Source organism: Castor canadensis, chromosome 6 (assembly GCF_047511655.1).
Source record: "Castor canadensis chromosome 6, mCasCan1.hap1v2, whole genome shotgun sequence".
NCBI classification, from domain to species: Eukaryota; Metazoa; Chordata; class Mammalia; order Rodentia; family Castoridae; genus Castor; species Castor canadensis.
In genome coordinates this window covers 4,179,443-4,192,748 of record NC_133391.1, presented here as the reverse complement: position 1 = coordinate 4,192,748, position 13,306 = coordinate 4,179,443, and the positions used below count along the sequence as shown (strand labels likewise).

Genomic DNA, 13,306 nt, shown 5'->3' with positions numbered 1-13,306 from the left:
CATTCTATAGGCTTTAACCCAACGTTCTCCTTCTAAGAGTTTAATTTTTTTTTAACTTTGGGGACACCCTGTCTACCCATGAATGATCAACCCTCTCATGGCTTGGATAGGAAGTGTCCCCTTAAAAGGCTGGAGGACGTCCATCTCTGGGACGTGACTTTGAAGGATGTGTCTTGTTCCCTGTCTCCGCCTTCCTTCCCCACCCCTGTCTCTGGTGACCACAAAGTGAATCCACAAAAAATTGGCCCACACACCAAACAGCACGGCACCAGGGAACACAGGACCGACCCTGACAGTGCAGCAGAGTTGGAAAGCCGTGTGCAAGGAGGGGGAGCCCAGGCAGAACCAGAACCTGAATTGTGGTGAGATGAGGTTGGGCACCGGGCAACAAGTGCACAGAGAGTGAACTTGACATTGGCCAGTGTTTCCTCTTGGGTTTTCAGCTCATTTATGATCGGGGAGACCCCAAGTCCAGGGGAACCACTCCACAGCCCACTAAGAGCTGGGAACAGTTTGTGTCCCCAGCACACTGAGGACAAATCCTTTGTTTCTGGGCAGCAAGTCAAGTCGTAAAGAAGGTTATTTCCTCCACAGTGGAGCAAAAGTGGCTCTAGACTACAAATTGCTCTGGTTCTGGGCAAAGCTTCTTAAAAGTCAGACTCGGGCTGGGCCAGGTGGCTCACGCCTGTAATCCCAGCTTCTCAGGAGGCAGAGATCAGGAGATTTGTAGTTTGAAGCCAGCCAGGGCAAAGAGTTTGCGAAGGCCTATCTTGTGATGACAAGAAAGAGCTGGTGGAGTGGCTCAAGGTGTGGACCCTGAGTTCAAACCCCAGTATCACAGGGAGAAAAAAAGCCAGCCTCTGGCTGGACATGGTAGTCCATACCTGTAATCCTAGCACTCGGGGGTGAAAGCAGGAGGATCTTGAGTTCGAGGTCAGTCTAGGCTACATAGAGAAACCCTGTCTGAAAACAAACAAATGAAAACCCCTGACTTCTAAAAGATCAAATTATTTCCAAGAAAATTAACCATGTCCAAGAACTCAGCTCAAAAATATATTTATATTTATTTGAATAAGAAAATAACCTGCATCCAACAAGGAGAAAAATCAATCAGGTGAAACGACTCGGTGTTAGTAGATATTAAAACAACACTAGGCGACATCGCTCACACCCGTAATCCCGGCTACTTGGGAGGCTGAGATAGGGAGGATCACAATTTGAGGTCAGTTGGGGGAAAAAAGAGACCTCATCTGAACCAATGAAAGCTGGGCTTGGTGGGAAGCTGAAAATAAGAGGATGGTGGTCCAAGGTAAAAAAGCTTTATCTCCAAAATAAGCAGAGCAAAGGGGGCTGGCGAAGTGGCTCAAGTGGCAGAACACCTGCCTAGTAAGTGTGGAGGCCCTGAGTTCAAACCCCAGTACCGCCAAAAATTGACATTAAAACACTTACTACAACAGTATTTGAAGCATTCAAGAGGATAGAGGAAAACACGGGTGTGTTTTCAGTTTATTTTTTGTGTAGTCAAGGCTGATCTAAATCTCACAATCCGCCTGCCTGCCCCTCCTGAACTCTGGGATTACAGGTGTGCGCCGCCACACTCAGCATTTACAGTGATCATAGCTATGCAGCAGTATTTGTTCAGTGAATTGGCCAATCAGCCAATTCCTGAATAAGTTTTATTCTTAGTCCTAGGTGCCTAATAGGCTCTGCATAAAAATTTATTGAGTAAATGAGTAAGAAAGCTGATATTCTAAAAAAAAGAATTACACGCATTTCCTCAGGCCAGACAGCTGGCAAAGCGAGACTGATGCCACATTGGGATGGGACTGCGGAGGGTCCCTGGCTTTATTTATTCATTTATTTATTCACTTATGTATTTATCTGGTGGTGGCGGGATTTGAACTCAGGGCCCTGTCTTGGCTAGGCAGGTGCTCCATCGCTTGTGCGAGGAGAGGTTGTCACTGTCGCCCTTGTGTGTCCCCACCCTTCCAATCTCTGACACCCACCCAAGTCTTTGGAATTTTTGAATGACAATGTCTTCTTGGTTGACTTTCCGTAGGGTTTGATTCTTGGGGACAAATCTACCCCAATACAAGAAGTCCCCCCATCCAGAGCCCACGCCTTACACAGAAAAGCAGGCAGATGAGAAAAGGGGGCCCTGACCAGGCATGGAGCTCACACTTGTAATCCCAGCAATTTGGGAGGCTGAAGTCTGGAGGGTTGTGATTTGAGGCCAGTCCTGGCAAATGGTTCTTGAGAACCCATCTCCAAAATAAAAATCACAGAGCAAAGTGGACCGGAGGAGTGGCTCAAGCTGTAGAGCGCCTGCTTTGCAAGTGCAGAGCCCTGAGTTCAAATCCCAGTCCCACTTAAAAAAACAAAAAAGTAAAAAGAAAGCAAAGCGGGGGAGGGTTGGAGCCTCTCTTCTCCTTAGTTAGCTCCCTTGAGTCTCTGTGGCCTGCTGCGTCCAGTCCGTGTGTAAATTGAGACAAAAGCTCACATTTCGAGTTCATGAAAAAATCAGCCTCCTCCTGCATTTTGTTTCTTCTGCCCTATAGCATTTCGTATGTGCTGGCCGTGTGGGGCCCCGGTCAAGCCCATAAGCTGCTTAAAGACGCAGGGCTGGTCGGGGAGGGAAAGCCGTAAGCACGGGATTTTAGTGAAGGCTGCACAGAGACTTCTTGGCAAGTGAGCCGGGTGCAGTGGCTCACGCCTGTAATCCCAGCTACTTGGGGGGCTGGAATCAGGAGGATGGAGGTTCCAGGCCGACCCAGGCAAACAGTTCCTGAAACCTAGCTCTAAAATCACCAGGGCAAAATGGACTGGAGGTGAGGCTCAAGGGGTAGAGCGGCCGCCTAGTGAGCTCGAGGCCCCGAGTTCAAACCCCACACCAAAACAGACAAACAAAAAACCTAATTTCAGGAAGTAAAATGTGCCGAAGAAAGAGGGAAGCAAGAGATTTCTGCTAGTTCCTGCGTGCCCTCACCGGCACTGGACATGGGTCATTTTTCTGGTTCCCAACATTGTCACTGGTGTCCTGTCACATCTCATGTGGGTGTCATGTGCATTTCCCCAGTGATAATCACCAGCACTTCTTCATTTGCTCTCTTGCCATCGTGGGGAGAATTCGTTTTAAAGATGGGACCTGGGCCAGCGTGTTTGCGTGCTCACCAGAAAGACCAGTCATGGAGTTAAAGAAAAGAATGAAGATGTAAACTGGGCATGGTGGTGCATTTCCGTAATCCCGGTACTCGGGAGGCTGAGGCAGGAGGATTGTGGTTCGAGGCTAGCCCAGGCAATTGAGACCCTATCTTGAAAATACCCAACACAAAAAAGGGCTGGGGTGGGGGAGTGGCTCAAGTGGTAGAGTTTAGAAAGTGTGAGGCCCTGAGTTCAAACCCCAGCACCACCAAAGAGAGAGAGAGAAAGAGAGAGAGAGAGAGTGAGCTGGCAAATAAGGGCGAGAATAGGGTGTGGAGCCCGGTTTCCTGGAGGGATTTTGGCTGGCGTGAAGGTAGTTTTTAGGCCGTGGCTGTAGTTGGAGGCTGTCAGATGTGACCTGGGGTTCCGCTGGGCTACCTCGGTGTCACCGTGACCCAGTCACCCGATCTGGTCACCTCCAGCCTCGTCGAAGGTGTTTTTGGCTGGTGTCAGGCCCACTGAGAAGAACACTTCCCCAACGTCTGAATTATTCACGGCCTTGACCTAGTCCAACGAGAACGTCGCCCGAAGGCTAAATTATTAAGCGCCTTGGTGTGGTCTGTGACAATCCCACCTAAAATAAATAGATAAACAAAAGAAAAACAGGACACAGTAAGTTTTCTTGCCAAAATTTTTCTCTTCTTAAGAAGAGTTGACATTTTTACCAGTAATTCTCAATTGATCCCAACACGAGAGGCGGGGACTGACGTCGGAGACCGAGAGGACAAGCAGCCTCAGCCCAGACTGACGCATCCATCTTTAATGTTGGGCTACATTTTATCTGAAAAGAAACACACATCATGTCTTGCAATGGAAGAAAATCAAACTCAGGAAACAAGGCCTTCTCAACATTAACTGCGTTCAGTTTTGCTCTGGTTATTTTGTTGCTAGAGTCTCAGGAACTATTTATCCCCGTTTGGCCTCAAACCTCCATCCTCCTGGTCTCTGCCTCCTAAGTAGCTGGGATTACAGGCGTGAGCCACCACACCCGGCCAGGGCTAAAAGTTTTTGTGTAAGACATGCAAGGCTTCCCTGATTTGCAGAATTTCTGAAGCCCTCAGGTGTAGTGAAGGAAGATAATTGTGTTGACCCTGAAACATTTCAGGTGAGGTGACATTGTGTCTAGCTAGCAAAAAACAAAAAAAGTAGGGACTGGGGGATGGATGGAAATATTTATGGGATGGGCGCACAGCTGCTTATTCCGTTATTCCATCCACCTTTACAAAGTTTAAAGACAAAGTGTAAACCGCAGAGTAAGACTATCTTCTAAAGTGAATTTAGAAACACTTTCAGAACTCAAATAAACGTTTCATCAATTTCCTGTTTCTCGGACCGCTATGTTTGAAGAGTTCCTGACAATCCCAAACCAAGGCCAAGACAAAATCAAATTAGAGTAACTAAAAACCTAACACTTTTTCAGTATCTTTCTTTGAAGACACTTAACACCCCCTTTTCTTTTTTCTTTCTCTTTCTTGTTTTTGAGGCAGGGTCTCACTATGCAGCCCAGGCTGGCCTCAAACTCCAGATCCTCCTGCCTCAGCCTCCTGAGTGCTGGGATTACAGGCGTGAGCCACCACGCCCGGCTTTCACATCCACTTATTCAAAAGCAAGTGTTGAGCATGAGCTAGGTGCCAGGTACTGAGTGCAGGGCACAGGGAACTTCCTGGAACTTCCCGGCTTGTTCACCACAAGTAAATGTGACCGGGGGGAAGAAGGAGCAGGAGATGTGGGAGTCATAGAAACAGCAGGTGGGGATGAAACGCCTTTGCCTGAAGAGGTGGCATTTAGCCCCAGAGCTGCAGGGTGTGTGGGGCTCTAGCCAGGCAAAGGTGGAGGACACTAGGGGAGATGTCCACACAGAAGGACCAGTGCGTGCAATGACTTCAAAATGCATCTTTTTCCAAGTACAATGGAAGGTTCTAGCCATTGTTTAGTTCTTTATTTAATTTTTGAGACAGGGTTTAACTCTGTAGCTCAGACTGGCTTTGAACTTGCAATCCTCCTGCCTCAGCCTCCTGGGTGCTGGGATTATAGGTGTGTGCCATTACTCCCAGCTCTAAAATGGGATTCTGGATTGTTTTGTTTTGTTTTTTTCTTGGCTGTACTGGGGTTTGAACTCAGGGCATTACCCTTGCTATGCAGGCGCTCTGCCACCTGGGCCATGCCTCCAGCCCTTTTTGCTCTGACTCTCTTTGAGATAGGGTCTCGATTTTTTTCCCCAGGGCCAGACTAGACCACAATCCTCCTATTTATGTTCCTCACATGGCTGGGATTGCAGGCGTGTGTTGCACACCCAGCTTTTACTGTTTGACATGGGGTCTCACTACCTTTTTGCCTGGGTTGGCCTCAAACTGAGATCCTCCTGATCTCTGCCTCCCACATGGCTGGGATTGCAGGTGTGAACCACGTCACTCAGTTATTCACCCTATTGCTGATGGTATTTGGGTTGTGTCTAGCTGGTGCTTGCTATGTTTTAATGCTTCCTCTAAAAAGCATGTGTGGGAAACTTGATCCCCAAGGCAACAGGGCTGGAAGGTAACAATGGGAGGCACTGGGTCTTGCAGGGTCTGAGAGGATTGGTCCCAGTTATTAAAACGCCCCAGCTGCGGGTTCAATCTCTGCCCCCGTTCTGTTCTCTTGCCCTTCTGTCTCCCACCACGGGAAGAAGGCCCTTGCTGGAGCCCCTTGACCTTGATCGTGACCTTCTCAGCCTCCAGAACTGCAAGAGACAAATCTCTGTTTTTGTGAGTTCTGCAGGTTTGGGATCTGCGAAGAGTGAGCTACAGGTCACGTCCAAGGTCCCGGGGCCATTACGGTTCCAGGGTGACAAGTCCCCCGAAGCCTCCTGTGCTGGAGGCTTGCTCTCCAGATGGTGGCGGAGGTCCTGGGGACTTAGGAGGTGACTGTAGCCGAGGAAGCAGATCCTGGTCCCTTTCTCAGTCTCTGTTCCCCCCTCCCCGTCTCCCTCTCTCTCTGTGTCTCTCTGTCTGTCTCTCTGTCTGTCTCTTCTCTGTGTCTTTACCTCCCCCTCCCTTCCTCTAGCTCTCTGTGTCTGTGTCTGTCTCTCTCTATCTCTTTCTATTGCTCTCTCCAACAGTCCCCCCGAAGTGATGGTCAGGACAGACATCCTCCTTCATCTTGGGCCCAAAGCAATGGATTCCGCCAACCTTGGCCTGAACGCTGAAACCAGGAGCCAAAATAAGTCCTTCCTCCCTCCAGCTGTTCCTGCCAGGCTTCTGTCGCAGGGATGAGAACCCAAACACACGCGGATCCCGTGGTCTCTCAGATCATTTTAGGACATCGAATGGAAAGGCAGAAAGAAGGAATTATCCCTTCTGAAACAATGCCATAAGAAATCACGCAGCTGTGCCTCCCTTTGAGGGCTGGGAGGGGTCCCCGGGGGGCCTGGGAACCCCGGAAAGTCAACAACCCAAACGCCCATCAGCAATAGGATGAAAGCTGAGTGCCGTGACTCATGCCTGTAATCCCGGCTTACTCGGGCCCTTACACAAGCCAGATAGATGGGCTGGCTTGGAAGAATTAGCATTCTGAATTTGGTCTGTGGGACCTTCCGAAAATGCAAAACCGAGTCGCCCCACTCCATAGAAACTGTCAGTGGATCCTTTCTGCTCTTAAGATTAGGAGCCAGGTGCCAACAAGGTCCAAAGGCCCTAACTCATCAGCAGTAACGTGAGGATGCTTGATGTTGCCTTTTTATTTCTTTAATTTTTGATGGTACTGGGGTTTGAACCCAGGGCCTTCACCTCGAGCCACTCCACCAGCCCTTTTTTGTGATGGGTGTTTTTGAGATGGGGTCTCCCTAACTATTTTCCCAGGGCTGGCTTTGAACCATGATCCTCCTGATCTCTGCCTCCTGAGTAGCTGGGATTACAAGCGTGAGCACCAGCTCCCGTCTGCTTTCACTTTTTTAAGGCAACCACAGGTTGTGGGATATTGGGGGCATTCTAGAAATTCTGCTCGCCCCTGTAATCCTAGCTGCTTGGGAGGCTGAGATCAGGAGGATCATGGTCCAAGGCCAGCTCAGGCAAATAGTTCGGGAGACCCCATTTCCAAAACAACTAGCGTGAAATGGACTGGAGGCGTGCCTCACGTGGTGGAGCGTCTGCTTTGCAAAGTGCTGAGTTCAAACCCCAGTCCACCAAACCCAAGCAAATGAAAATCCCAGCACCCAGACACTGTCTGATATTTGATAAATTGTGGTTGAATGCTTGAGCACTACGAGGCATTTCTGGAACATTTGTACCCTAGAGAATAAGAAGCGAGGGTAGCCCAAACACTCTGCTACAGGGATGTCATCCATAGGCTCTTCGTAACAACAAGGTAGAGAAAGCTAGTGTCCACTAACAGGGGTTGATGACATTAATTGCAAACCTCCCATGTAAGAGAATTACAGGCAGCTCGGGCGCAGCAGCTCACATCTGTAATCCCAGCCACTCTGGAGGTAGAGATCAGGAGGATCATGGTTTGAGGCCAACCTGGGCATAAAGTTTGCGAGACCCCATCTTAACAATGGTCAGGTGTGGTGGCACACACCTGTCATCCCAGCTATTCAGGAAGCACAAATAGGAAGATGGCTTGGGCATAAAGTGAGACCCTATCTTAAAAATAACCAAAGTGAAAAGAGCTGAGGGCGTGGCTCGAGTGGCAGAGCACCTGCCTAGCAAGTGCAAGGCCCTGAGTTCAAATCCAATACCACTTTAAAAAAAAATTGTAGGAAAATCCCATAAGCAGGCTGTCTCCTTTGCTGGGCAGGTCCTGTGTGTCCAGTCCACTTAGTGGCACTTTGAGCTTGTCAACCCTGGATTGAGGTCAGCCTCACGGGTCCACAGTTTCAGAAACTGAAAACAGAGCCACCAAAAGGTCTGGGTGGCTTTTCAGCTCAGGACCCCACCCCCCGCCACGGGGGCTTCTCTTGTTACTCCCCAGCCCGTCCTCGCCAGGCCTCCAGTGTCCTCCACGCCTCGCCAGCCAGGTTGGTTTGCAGAACTGAGCCCTTAGTTAAGGTTTGTTGAGTTTTGAGGGTTTTTTAATTGGCTGTCGCCCTCCCTTTATTCCCCTGAGACATAAACAGAAAAAAAGAGAGAGATTTAATTAGCAAGGTAAGACATTCGAGTTACAGCTACCTGATCCGCAAGGGGGAAATTTAAGAGGTTGTGACTATCACTTTGTCAATCCTATATAAGGTCGGTTAGGAAGATTAAAAAAAAAAAAGCACATTTGGGTTTTTTGCTTCTTTGAACTCTTCTTTTTTTTCCCCGATTCTTCTTGGGGGAAAAACATCTAAAACGGTGAGTAGCCAGACCTACCGGACCCCAAGCTCTTCTTCTCCCCCCGCCATGCACTCTGTGCTTTGATTTTCCACTTCCCGTGGCGTTGGCTCCTGGAAGGACTTGGATCTGGTAAAGGGGACCCCCACCCCTCAGGACAGACAGCCGGGCCCCCAGAGGGTTTGCAAACAGGCCCAGGCCTCCCACGTGGGAGCCCTGCTGCGATTGGGATGCGGTTTGCTTTGAAAGGTTTGCAGCTGCCTTTGTAGTGATCGGCGCAATCTTATAGGGAACCTAAATCACCTTAGTTCTTTAGATCATATATATATATATATATATATTTTTTTTTTTTTTTTCATCTTTGGCATGGATTCAGAGAAGACAAAAGAGGAGACTGGGGTCTCTTTGTATCTGGCATAACAGGTGCTTATTGCATTTTCAAAACTGGAGACAAAAATGCACTTTTGGTGAGCCTGAGAGGGGGTACGGGCCCCTAGATGTGCGCATTCTTGCTGGCCGTTTACCGTCTGTGTTTTCTGTGTGACTCAGTAGAAAAATGAGCATCACGGATGTGCTGAGTGCCGAGGACATTGCAGCAGCCCTTCAGGAATGCCAAGGTAACAGGGGACGTGAAGAGCCGGGCTTGGTGGTACACACCTGTAATCCCAGCACTAAGGATGTTGAAACGGGAGGACTGCAAGTTCAAGGCCAGCCCGGGGTATACAGATGGAGATCCTGTCGATCTGTCTCAAAATTTAAAAAAAGTAAGAAAGCAGCAGGTGTGAACTTTGAGAAGAGAGAGGACAGGTGGGCAAATTCCAGTGGACAAAGAAGACTGGGGAAGAGGGGACAGGAGTTGACACCACAGAGCCACCCTGTCTTGGCTGTCTCAAAGTCTATGACCAGTCAAACATCCCTATGGATCACTAATATTAGAAAAGTACTTTTATTGGCAGTACCGGGGTTTGAACTCAGGCCTTGCACTTGCTAGGTAGGTGCTCTACCACTTGAGCACTCAGCCAGCCCTTTTTCGTGTTGGATATTTTTTGAGATGGAGTCTTGGGAATTATTTGCCTGGGCTGGCCTTGAACTGAGATCCTCCTGAGTAGCTAGGATTCCAGGTGTGAGCCTCCAGCATCTGGATAGAAAAGTATTTTTCAGTTGCTTTTAGTCTCTCTCTCCCTCTCTCTCTCTCTCTTTTGTTTTTTTGGTGGTACTGGGGTTCGAACCCAGGGCTGCACGCTTGCTAGGCAGATACTCTACCACATGAGCCCCTCCTCCGGCCCTAGATAAGCATTTTTAATATTTCCCCACCTTGAGTGCAAATGTAGAATAAGATCTGACGAGCACCACAATAATCCATTCTCTGTTCTTCAGATCCAGACACCTTCGAACCCCAAAAGTTCTTCCAGACATCAGGCCTCTCCAAAATGACAGCCAGTCAGGTGAAGGACGTTTTCCGGTTCATAGACAATGACCAGAGTGGATACCTAGACGAAGACGAGCTTAAGTAAGCACCCAACGCTACGGGGTAGGGCTGGGGTGCCGAGGACCCGCTGGTTCAGTGTTGGGCGTTCAGCTGAGCCTCACTAAAGCAAAGAGCGTAAATTAGCTGCCACCGTCCGTGTGGACGGGCACAGCGCTGAGACCAAGGGCAAAAGACGCTGGGTCAAGGGATTTCCTTTGACAAGGGGACCTGACAAAGATCCTGAAAGAAAACTTCCACCATGTTGGTTTCTAGAGCAAAGGAAACCTTTGTTGGCTAAGACCCTGATGATTGCAAGTACAGGGTAAAGATGGCTCCTTGGAGGAAGGAGGGAAGGGAGGTAGGGAGGAGGGAGGAAGGAGGGAGGGAGGGAGGAAGGAAGGGAGGGAGGATGGAAGGGAGGGAGGAAGGAAGGGAGGGAAGAGGGAGGAAGGGAGGGAGGAAGGAGGGAAGGGAGGGAGGAAGGAAGGGAGGGAGGAAGGAGGGAGGGAGGAAGGAGGGAGGGAGGGAGGGAGGAGGGAAGGGAGGGAGGGAGGGAGGGAGGGAGGGAGGAAGGAGGGAGGAAGGAGGGAGGGAGGGAGGAAGGAGGGAGGGAGGAGGGGGGATGGAAGGAAGGAGGGAGGAGGGAGGGAGGGAGGGAGGAAGGAGGGAGGAGGGAGGGAGGGAGGGAGGAAAGCAGCCAGAGACAGGGGAAGGACAGGATGACAGGAGGAGTTTGGTGTCAGAACCCCACCAACCTTTTTTCCTGCCGTAGGTTTTTCCTGCAGAAGTTTGAGAGCGGGGCCAGGGAGCTGACCGAGTCAGAGACCAAGTCGTTGATGGCGGCTGCAGATACTGATGGAGACGGGAAGGTTGGCGCGGACGGTACGTCATGCTCTATCTGTGCACGGCCTGCCGCGGGGAGCTCAGGGAGCACCCTAGGTGGCTAGGGCCGTGAGACTGGACAGTTTGGGGCTAAAATATCTTCTTAACTTTGCTGAGCCTCAGTCTTCTTATCTGTGAAATGGGAGGAAAGTGAGCATGATGGTGCTTGAGTGAAAATTCTGGCATCGCTGGGAATGTTGCCCTATGGTAGAGGACACGCTTAGCATGGGTGAGGCTCTGAGTTCGATTCCCCAGCACAAATACACAAATTCTGGGATATACCAGGCAGTGGTCCCTCTGGCCACTGTCCATGAACTAAAAAAAATTCCTTCCCCTGAGCCAGACACCGTGGCTCACGTCTGTAATCCCAGCTACTCAGGAGGCAGAGATCAGGAGGATTAAGGTTCAAAGCCAGCCCAGGCAAATAGTTCTTGAGACCCTATCTCAAAAAAACCCACTACAAAAAAAGGGCTGGTAGAGTGGCTCAAGGTGTAGGCCCTGAGTTCAAATCCCAGTACTGGAAAAAAAATTCCTCCACCTGACAAGGAGACTAGCTAGCTGCCTGGCCATCACCTGCAAGGTGTTCTGACACAGCTTGGGCAGAATGCAGACAAGGGGAGGTAGGACGATTGGATCTGAAGATAGCCCAGACAAAAGTTAGTTAGACTCTATCTCAAAACAAGCTGGGTGTGGTGGTGCACGCCTGTAATCCCAGCTGTTCAGGAGGTGGACATAGGTGAGTCACAGTCCAGCCCAGCCCAGGCAAAAGTTCAAAGCCCTATTCAAAAACAAATTAAAAAAAAAATAAGAAAAGGTCTGAGGGTGTAGCTCAAGGGCAAGGTCATGACTTCAACCCCGGGTAAAGAGAAAAAAGTGAAAGGAATTCCCACAGTGGGATTTGAACCCCTGAAGTCTGGGACCGTCATTCTCAAGTGTGTGTCACATGAAAGTCTACTGGCTGGCAGAGGAAGGTCTCTCAAAGACTTTTATTGGTATTTGCCCACAAAGCACAAGTAAGCATAGAGCCCTGGATTCAAAATTGGTCATGGCCACCTGGCCGTGGGATTGTTTTGGCTTCATTCGGTCGTGCAGCTATGTGCTGGCGTGTGTGTCAGCTCAAGAGAACTTTCTGAGCTGGGTGAGGCGGCTCACACCTGCAGTCCCAGCTTTTTATTATCAGTACCTTTCTCTTAGGAACATGAACTTGGGGGAGGAAGGTTAGGGCTTTTTGTTGTTTGTTTGTTTTGGTTTTGGGTGGGACTGGGATTTGAACTCAGGGCTTTGCACTTGCCAAGTAGGTGCTTCATGCTTGAGCCATGTTTCCAGTCCATTTTGCATTGGTTATTTTGGAGATGGGGGTCTTGAGAACCATTTTGGCCTCAAACTGCAATCCTCCTGATCTCAGCCTCTCAAGTAGCTGGGATTACAGGCGTGAACCACTGTACCAGCTAAGGTTAGGGTTTCCAAAAGAGAAAAGTTTGTTCAAAATTCTACCCTAGGGACTATCTCTTTAAAATGCAATACACTCCTACAGAACAGAGGGTGAAATAATCAGACGATGAGCTAAATGTTTGCAAATTGCCAATCGACAATCACACCGAGTTCCTTCCTTGTCAGAGGGAGAGGACAGGTGTGCTGAGTGAGTCCCTGTGTGAGGCGCAGACTTGCGGTGTCTCTCAGATAAGATTGTGCAGGGAGACAGGCTGCATCTTCCTTGACCTGCCACAGGCCACTGATTCGACATTTTTCTTCTGTTTGGACCCTTCAAGGGGGTCGTGTTTGTCATCCGAGAATTTGCTTCCTCTTCAGAACGCTCTTGGTGACAGAGAGCACGTTCCCAAAGCGCTGAGCCACCTCCACTGACCCTGTTCTCGCTTCATCTGTCCTAGAATTTCAGGAAATGGTGCATTCTTAAAAGGCCAGAGAAGAGAAAGGGACAGACAGCCGCCAGAGGTCTCTACGTCCTACCCCAAATCCATGCATCAATCCCCCCGAAGTGACTCTGGAATTTGCTCGATGTTTGAGTGAGGCAGTGACAGTTGGTGGCTTTTTTTTTTTTTTTTTTTTGGTGGCGGGTATGCCCTGATGACTTCTGCAAGCCCTCCCCCGTCCCCTCCCCAGACATGACTTTAAAATTCACCCAATAAAGACAGTTTCTCACCATCGACTGACGTGTGGCTGTGCTTTCTTTTTCTTTTTTTTCTCAGCAAAATAAGTGGGGGACCGGGGGGTGGGACTTTCTAAAGATCGCGGTGCCACCCGGCCCTGGGCAGCCATAGTGGCGTTGTATGTGAGGGAACCAGGTTTTAAATATATGTTCACAAATGTCACCAGTAAATGACATTGTCACACTAGGATTTTTTTCCTCCGCAATTCCTCCAACCCTGACTTTAACAGGAAGTGACTTTAGCTGAAGTCACTCTGATTAATTTTTCCTGCTTGATTGATTGCTACAAGAGAGATTTAA

General features: G+C 49.4%; 1 protein-coding gene across 1 annotated transcript; it reads left to right on the top strand.

The window, feature by feature from the left end:
* Positions 1 to 9,045: 9,045 nt before the first annotated feature.
* Positions 9,046 to 12,754, top strand: Ocm2 (oncomodulin 2). The gene is made up of 4 exons (XM_020173897.1): positions 9,046 to 9,106; positions 9,867 to 9,999; positions 10,730 to 10,839; positions 12,729 to 12,754. The coding sequence occupies exons 1-4, from the start codon at positions 9,046 to 9,048 to the stop codon at positions 12,752 to 12,754; spliced, it is 330 nt and encodes a 109-aa protein (XP_020029486.1).
* The last annotated feature ends 552 nt before the right edge of the window (positions 12,755 to 13,306 follow it).